The sequence below is a fragment of the Psammomys obesus genome, unplaced genomic scaffold (genome assembly GCF_907164565.1).
Source record: "Psammomys obesus unplaced genomic scaffold, mPsaObe1.curated_primary_1811, whole genome shotgun sequence".
Lineage (NCBI taxonomy): Eukaryota > Metazoa > Chordata > Mammalia > Rodentia > Muridae > Psammomys > Psammomys obesus.
The window spans coordinates 25431681-25440912 of record NW_026596040.1 but is presented as its reverse complement, the minus strand read 5'-3'; the positions used below and the strand labels follow the sequence as shown (position 1 = coordinate 25440912).

At 44.0% G+C, this 9232-nt stretch overlaps 1 protein-coding gene across 1 annotated transcript in view; it reads left to right on the top strand.

Moving 5' to 3' along the window:
* Nucleotides 1-5964, top strand: part of Atp8b1 (ATPase phospholipid transporting 8B1) — a 125719-nt gene extending 119755 nt beyond the window's left edge. Inside the window, exons 27-28 of the mRNA XM_055622703.1 lie at nt 1961-2091; nt 3765-5964. Of these exons, the coding sequence (XP_055478678.1) occupies nt 1961-2091; nt 3765-3989 (356 nt within the window). The 3' untranslated portion in view covers nt 3990-5964. The remainder of the gene's footprint in view (nt 1-1960; nt 2092-3764) is intronic.
* The last annotated feature ends 3268 nt before the right edge of the window (nt 5965-9232 follow it).

Here is a 9232-nt window from a genome sequence, read left to right as displayed (position 1 = left end):
GAAAGAAAGAAAGAAAGAAAGAAAGAAAGAAAGAAAGAAAGAAAGAAGAAAGAAAGGAAAAGAAAGGGTAAGGAGGTGGGAGGGGTGATCTGGGAAGAATTAGATGAGTAGAATTTGAATACAATCAAAATACATTATACAAAATTCTCAAACTATTAATAAAACTGTTATATATTTAAAACATGTGACAAGTTGAAAAATGATAGACTCTAACTGATGAAAATATTACAACTATTAAAATTGAACATGAGCTGGATTCTGTGAGATTCTCAAATGGTTTGGATTTATGGTGAAATAAAAATTCCACATAACTTTCATTTTGAATAGAAGATTGAGACTTTATGGCCCGTTGTTGGGTCATAAAAGATTGTTGCCATGGTAACCCTTTTATCTCTGGATGGTGCTACTTTTTATGATTTTGCTTAGTTTTTTTTTTTCTTACTCTTTTAATGCCTACTTAGAATGTTTCTATATGAAGCATTTTTAATCTAATTTATAGTTAATAGTATAGAAACAAAGAAAAGACCTGTGTGTGTGTGTGTGTGTGTGTGTGTGTGTGTGTGTGTGTAAATATGAGTAAAGCTTTTAAAACTGGAAAGGAGAATAAGAGAGAGTAAAAATAGATGACAAGGGAGGGTGGGAGATGGGCGAAAAGATACCTGGGGTATGAAAGCAAAAGACACCCAGGGGAGAAGAGAATTAAGAATAGCAGTAGGGAAGTGAGTGGGAGGTGCACTACTTTGCTTTTTGTTCTTGTCTGTTTTGTTTATTAAGACAGGGTTTATCTGTGTAGCACTGGTTGTCCTGGACTTGCTTTGTAGACCAGGCTTGCCCTCAAACTCACAGAGATCCTCCTTCCTTCCTCTTCCTCCCGAGGGCTGGGGTTAAAGGACTGTGCTACCACCACCTGGCAGGAGGGAGATTACCAAAAACGCACTTTGAAAAATGCCATAATGATATCTGATAACTTGTGAGCTCATTTTTTAAGAGAGTTTTTAAATTTTCAGAATTGACTACATAAATTCATGTAAGCTCTGTGATAAATTTGACCTTCCAGATATTTGATCTTGGAGAAATGTATATGGTCACCTGCTCATATTATAAAATCCAGTCGCTACTTGTGATATAAAAGCCTACAGAGCAAATCACCAGTTTCTGTGGCTAACGCATGGCTCCAGTCACAGAGTGCGTTTTGATCTTGGGGCTGCCCTTGTGGCTTTTGGGGGGCAAATTTACTGAGCTCCCAACTCAGATTCCTGTGTGGCTCAGATGGCAGCTCCCGTGTCTCAGAGTAGATTGAATGGTATGACCAGGGGCTGCCAGTTTTTGTGACAAATGTGTGGAGTTTCTGGCCAAAACTAAAAGCTAGAAACTGCTTTGTTTTTAACGATTTTTTTTTGGAAGTCTCTGCTGCCAAATGATCCCAAGGACCTGCTGCTTGCTAAGCATATGCCCTACCTGTGAGCTACAGCCCAGCTCTAACTTTCTTGTGTTTATCAGGGTGGCGTTAACAAAAGCATCTTTCCCTGTTTTGCTCATGTTTATCTGCTTGTAGCAAACAACTGACCCTTTTTATTTGGCTTTACCGGGTCTTGACTTTTAAAATACATGTTCCTGCTGGGCAGCGGTGGCCTTTAATGTCAGCACTAGGGAGGCTGAGGCAGGAGGCTCTCTGTGAGTTCCGGGACAGCCAGGGCTACCCGGAAAACCAAACCAAAACAACAACAACAATGCATTCCTGGCAGGGCATGCAGGTCACACCTGCAACCCCAGCAGTCTGAAGGCCCCAGGGTGAGGAGACCTTGCCTTGAAAAGAGAAAAATGTCCATTTCTGGAGCAGTCTGGGAGGTAAATCTGGTTAATCAAATGATGCCTAAGGTACTCTGAGCCAGCAAACGGAAGGCAAGCTGTGCCCTCAGGATCACGGCGTCTCCGTGAGTCATTGTCGTGTTCTCTCCAGGTACAGCTTCCAATGCCCTGAGACAGCCTTATATCTGGCTGACCATCATCCTGACCGTTGCGGTGTGCTTGTTGCCTGTGGTTGCCGTCCGTTTCTTGTCAATGACCATTTGGCCGTCAGAAAGTGATAAGGTACATAAAGATCCAGACCCACCCTCCTCCTATTCCAGTGTCTCTTCCTGGAGTCCAAGCGTTTCCCAATGCTACCTTTCCCACGGAAAGTGCATGGAGAGGCTGATAAGAGTCGTGTTGTTTTACTGTTCCTCTTTAATTTCGTCGTGAAGGATCGGGAACCCTTCGGAGACTTGCCCACCCTGAGTAGCATGTTTAGTTCTCTTCAGTTTTACAATTATGTTAAAATTTTGCCACGCAAATGGGTTGGGCTTTTTCTCCTTGTTGTTTAAAGCAAAATATTGTCTCCTCTAATGCAATCAACGTCTCAAAAATAATGTGTCATCTTCCCTGGAATAATGGTTAGCAGACTTTATTAGCAGGCCCAGAAGTTGAGCAATTTAATATTGCTTTTTTTTCTGTCACTCTCCTGAAGGGAATGTCTTCATTATTCTGACATCACATCTGACAGAGCAAAAGAGGAGACTCCCCTCCTTTCACTCAGGATCCTGGGAACTTTTAATGTGCACTTTTCTCAGCTCTCCTTTGTCAGGATTAGGTTGCATGCTTTGCTGAACTAACACCCAGCAAGGAAAAAAGCTCCATGTCTTACAAAGGATGTACCCTTCAGTGCCCAGGAGGACACCATGTGACGGTTGACAGGGTTTGGTAAACAAGGGCCTCAGCTGGTGCTTTGCAGTGTAAGTGTGAGGACTTGAGTTCGGGTTCCAGCACACATAAGCAACTTCACCTAGCAAGCACCCTGCACCTGACGAGGTGGAGACAGGAGGATTCCTGGGGCTTGCTGGCCAGCCAATGTAGCTGAAGCCCTGAGCACCAGAATTGGTTCCAGGAGAAATGCTGTCTCAAAAGTTAAGGTGGAGGTGATTGGGGAAGACATCAGACATCCATCTCTAACCTCCATAACTATGTATACACACATCCACAAGCACTTACACATGTGAAAACACAGAGAGAAGAGAGACAGACAGACAGATAGATGTGCATGTTTTAATGCAGGTAAACAGATCTGTAGCGGTTTGTCAACACATACCAGTCTGCCCTGGGACTGACAGCGTTAGCTTAGCGTCCTAGTTTGCTTTCTACTACTTTGATAAACGCCATGACCAAAAGCAATGTCGGGAAGCAAAGCACTGGCTTGTTCTCCATGGCTTGCCCAGCCAGCTCTCTCACACAACCCACGACTATTTATTCAGGGCTGGAATCCTCACAGGGGCTGGGCCCTCGCATAGGAACCATTAATCTAGAAAGGGCCTCTCACACACTTGCCTACAGGTCAGTCTGATGGAGGCATCTTCTTAATTAACGTTTCTTCTCAAATGACTCTAGTTTGGGTCAAGCTGACAGAAAACCACTACACTTACGAAAAGTGCAGGGCGTGGATTTCCCGGAACTAGCAATATAGACTAGGCTGACCTCCCAAGACACCTCCACGTTTTGAGTATAGGGATTAAATTTGGGGCCACCGTAGTTTTCCAAACTCTACCTACAGGATGTTGGAAACAGTCCCCGACCTCCCGGGCCCTCCACGTCCAGTTGGGCTACAAAGCGGGGAGCTTTGTTCACGCATAGGGGTGTTGAGCCTCTCAGTCGGGGCTAGCGTCTGTCCGGCTCATACTGGCCAGGCGTCCTGTGCACCTCAAACCTGTCTTTTCGTGGTTTCCTCTCCCTAGATCCAGAAGCACCGGAAGCGATTGAAGGCTGAAGAGCAGTGGAAACGGCGGCAGAATGTGTTCCGGAGGGGAGCATCCTCCAGGCGCTCGGCCTATGCCTTCTCGCACCAGAGGGGCTACGCGGACCTCATCTCCTCAGGCCGTAGCATCCGCAAGAAGCGCTCGCCCCTGGATGCCATCATTGCAGACGGCACGGCTGAGTACCGACGCACAGTGGAGAGCTGAGAAATGCCTTTTTTTTTTTTTTTTTTAATGAAAGACTCAGGACTTTTTTAAAAAAATAAATGGACAAACTGAATTTGTCACAGTGATACCAAGGACAATAGCCTTCATAATAAACTTCTAGGGTTGTGCTGTTAAGCAATGGCAAAGCCAAGAGACCACCTATTATTCAGCCGATTGTGTCTGCTGAGATTCAAAGGGAATTTTTTTTTTTTTTTTAATCCAGGCCCAATTGAGGACAGCAGAATCCAGAAAAGTCTCCATTTCAGCTCGAAGGATACTACGACACTATAAAATTACAATTACCATTTCCACGTGTCTACTTCACTATAAAATTACACTGTTCTATCCGTGGCCTCATGCATGAATTTCTCAGGTGCACACCCCCCCCCCCCCGCTTGTCACCTTTGTGAGTGTAGTAACAAAAGATTCGTAATTTTTATCACCTGACACAAGTGGTTTAGTGACCTTTTCAGAGCTGGTATTCGACTCCCTGTTCCTTTCTACCAGCCTAGAAAGTTTGAAACAAGTCTTCTAGATTGAATGATTAAGTACAAAGTTTCCTTCTGGTTTTGATTTGCTACCAGGTTAAATAATGCATTACATATTTTTGCCATTTCATATTTTAGCAATTCCCTGTACTACCAAGTGGCTTGACGCCCAACTTTAATTAAAGAAAAAAAGATTTTTAAAAGCTGAGGACATTATCAACTAGTATTAAGTTCCATCATGATAAAAGAAATGGATTATGGCGTTTGTGATGATGGAATGTATATTTCAGAAATACTAGATGAAAGGGATTTGAATGTTTTCAACACACAGCGCTAACTGTCTGAAGAGACGGACAAACCCTGATATCATCATTATACAACATACACGTGCAGGGAAAAGCCCTGTGTAGCCCGGCGGTAAAGCCGGGGGCCTTAAATCCCATCATACAAAGAAAGAAGAGACATCGCACGGTATTCCATGAACACGCACAATTATGGATCACTTCAAGTTAACTAGAAAAGTACAGGACAGTGCCTACTAGAAATTTCATTGTGGTTTCCTTTGGAAGACAACACAACTTAGCTCTTCCGAGCCCCTGGATGCATTGAGGGGCAGAGACAAGGGTCTTGACTACTAAGTTACGGGAAGGTTGCTACCACTGCCCAGAACACGTGAGCACAACATATGCAAAGTCCACAAGGGGTACCCCCCTCTCCTGCTCAGCAGAGAACAGTTTAAACAAGCTAAAGGCCCACAGGGCATCAGTGATACATTCGGAATAGTTTGCAGAGTTGTCTGTTGAAAAAAAGCTGTGTCCCCTTCCTACAAGTTATTTTATAGGAGTCTCTTAGGAGTCTCACTCTGGCATCTGTCTTATGTCTAAGACAAAAGAACGGTATTTTTTATCTTGTAAAAACATTAGGTGATTAAGAAAAATATCCTTGAAAAGGTAACTTATTCCCCACCTATATGCCCCCAGGGACTCTTCTCATTTTATATCTTTCACATTTTAGATCTTCCTACTCCAGGGAAAATGTAGATGGGTTGCAGTGGGTAACTTTTTTCCCTTGCAAATGTTTATATCCGTCTGTGAATTCCCCAGAAGATATTGTGTGTGTAGTTCATCGTCTACACACAGACAGGAAAAGGTAATTGTAATTTTATAATGCATTGTCTGGGTATGATGAAAGAATGTATGCCTATCCTATGGAGGTAAATTTCTGAAAGTTTACAACTTTACCTTGTAAATAAAAACAATTGTATGTTTTTCTTTTTTTTATGGAAAATTCAGCTTGTGTAATTTTGTCAGTTTCACTTTCATTTTTTGAATGGTGGGAAAGGTTGACAATGCAAATGTGTCAAAGACCTACACTGTTGGGTGCAATATTAATAATTTAAAAGTGCAAATCATAAATTATTTCTATATGCTGTAAATCTGAGATTTAATGTATATTTTTGTTTAAAAAATAAATGCTTTAGTAAAATATTGGGGAAGTTATGATTTTATATATGTATATTTATGTATGCATTTTGTGGTTATTTATTTGCAGTGCTAGGGATTGAACCCAGGGCCTCTTGTATGCTAGGCAAATGCTCTCCTCTGAGCTGCACTTTCTAAGTTGGGTGTTTGTTGTTGTTGGTGTGTGTGTATGTATGCCTTGTGTGTACCAGTGCCTGCAGAGGCCAGAAAAAGCTGTCAGATCCTTTGGGGCTGTAGTTATAGAGGTTATGAGTTGCCTGCTGTGAGTGCTGGAAACTTAGCTCAGGTCCGATGGAAGAACAGCCAGTGCTCTTGATGGCTGAGCTATCTCTTTACCCCCTAAGTTTTGTTTGCTGCCTTTGTAAGACAGGCTCTCATCTATCCTGGGCTGCTAAGCTCCCTGTATAGTTAAGGATGACCTTCAGCTTCTGGGCCTACTGTGTCCACCTCCCAGTGCTGATGTTGCCAGCCTTTCTGCTTTCATTCAGTTTTGGGGATTAGGGTTCATGCTTCATGGATACGGGTAAAGCACTTTGTTACAAACCTTGATTTTTTTTTTTTTTTTTTTTAGGGGTTGGAGCTTTTTTGCCACTGCTGTTTGTTTTTGGTTTTGCTTTGCTTTTATATGTAGAGTACATAGCAGAAGAATCTAGTCCTGCCATGGTTCCTGAAAAATTTAGGGCTCCTCTGTAGATGAGGAATAATGTTAGAGACGGTACAAACTGCAAGAGAAGAAGGAATGGCTTTGATGGTGATGGTAAGACAGAGTCTGCCCCGGACCCCTGTGTCCCTCAGCTCCTTGGAAGGAGAAAAAGAGAAAGGAAATGTGCTCGGGTATTCTGGAAATGCGTCTGAATAGCTGGCAGAAACATGGGCAAATGGGAATGAGTGCGGAAGCTCACGGGAGGAGGAGCAGGAGTCCATGTCTGAGCTGGTGCAAGGATTAAGTGCGATGACCTGGGTAGCGGACAGGAAGTGGGCCCTAGAAGCAAGGGATGGTGTGCCTCGCCAGCAGAGCGTGGTTACGTCAGGAAGGAGATCCTCTGAGCGAGGACCTCTTTGGAAGGCATGATTAGCAGTGGGTGACGAGAGGGTGTCGTCAGGCTGTGGGTGTGTGTGTGGGGGAGGGACAGGTATTAGCTTCCTCGGTGGACAAAGAATGAGAAGATCCTGAGCAGCCTGCGAAACTGAAGGCATGCAAAGCGCTACTGCGTTAGCGTTGGCTCAGGGTCATTTTTAACCCAACAGCGCCATCTAGAGGGACCTAGCCACATCCTGTAGCAGATGCCGCTCGGGAATGACATCTAATGGAGATGAAATGTGATCACAAAAATGTTCCCTAATGGAATCCAAATAGGTTTCAAGAGGTGCTGCCTTCCTGTGACAGGAATGACGCTTAGGAAAACTGAAATAATGGTTTTCAAAACTTCTGTCAGAATCTGCTAGCAAGTTATGGCTGCAATACATTTTTTTTTCTTTTTTCTTTTGGTGCAGTTATAAAACAAAAAAAGCCTGTCAAGATATTGAAGTAAATTTCTGGGGGAATTGGAGGTTGAGATTCCTAAAGCAAAGCACTGAAGAAATACTTTCCTAGGGACCTAGAGCAATGGCTCAGTGGTTGAGAGCACTGGCTGCTCTTCCAGAGAACCCAGATCTCTCCGGCACAGGAACCAGCATCTGAATACATAGTGCACAGACTGTCCCCAACAAAATCCTGCCTCACACTCGATAGCATAGTCATGACACTAGGAGAAAGTGGAGAAGCTAGAATCCCCATCCTTCTGGGGACATGGAACGTCGCAGTGTTCCTGGGAAAGGCAGCTAGCTTCGGCTCAGCCAGTGCACTCTGAGATACTACGTACTTGACAGTATTAGAAACAGGAACCCCAGAAAACACAAACTAGTGTTCACAGCAGTCCAAGGGCAAAAACAACCCCAACCGTGCATCAGCAGGTGGATAAATCAACAGATATGGTGTGTGTGTGATGGAATGCGATCTGGCCACAAAAAGAATGAAATACAGCGTGAGTGAACCTTGATACACCTTAAGTGGAGGAAGCCACTGCCAGGCAGGGGCGGAAGAGAAAAAACAGAGAACACATGAGTAGGTGAAAGGGGGTCAACAAGGTTTTTATTCCTAAATGAGATTTGTTCTTTTAAAAATGTGTACGTGTATGCAATGTATTTTGATCATACCCATCCATCACTATTGCCTCCAACTCCCCCTGGTGCTCCCACCCTATCTCCCTCCCGGCTTCATGTCTTCTTTGTTGTTATCAGTAACTCCCCAGATCTAATTAGTGCTACCCAGACACCACATAGTGCAGGGAATGCGGCCATCTAGCTGGGGCAACCTGCAGCCAAATCTCCAAAGAAGAACGACTCTCTGCCTCCAGCAGCAGCCATCAACTGCCTGCTCCTCCAATAGGGCCAGGGTCTTGGGGACCTTTCCCCACCCATGCTGAAATTTAGCCTGGCTTAACCTTGTGCAATTAACCACAGCTGCTGCGAGTTGCTGCGCGCGGTGGCCACACGCTAGAGGACCTCTCCTTCTAAGGAATTTGTTTCTACAATTGTGTCGTGAGGCTTACAGATGATTAGGGTCTGCAGGCTGCCCATGGAAATTCTAGCCGGGGACTGACACTGAAAGCCTGGATCTGAAAGCTGGACACGGAATTATTTGCTCTTGGTGGACTTCAAGGGACAGATCTAAATATCTTTCAAAGCTAAATGTCTTTCAAGACTTATTTGACCATGAGGATGAAATACAATTAACCACCAAAATGGCTACGCAGGGTTCTTTGGGGGTAACTAAATGTTTGGGAATTTAAATTTACCTGTAATAAATGTAATAAATGAAAAATCAGGGCTGAAATTATAGCTCAGTTGGCAGAATGCTTGCCTAACTTGCATAAAGCCCTGGGCTCTGACCCTAGCCCTGGAATGAAATGTAATATGGCCAGGTATGATGGCACGCACCTTTAATTGCAGCTGAGGCAGATAGATCTCTGTGAGTTAGAGGCCAGCCTGGTCTACATAGAAAGTTCTAGGCCAGCCAGTGCTACATAGCGAGACTTTGTCTCAAAACAAACAAACAAACAAACAAACACCCAGTTCTGGTATCTGTAATATCAGCACTCAGGTGGTAGAGGCAGGAGGACTGAAAGTTCAAGGTCCTCTTTAGCCACATAGCAGGTTCAAGACCAACCTAGGCCACATGAACCCCCAGATAGATAGATAGATAGATAGATAGATAGATAGATAGATAGATAGA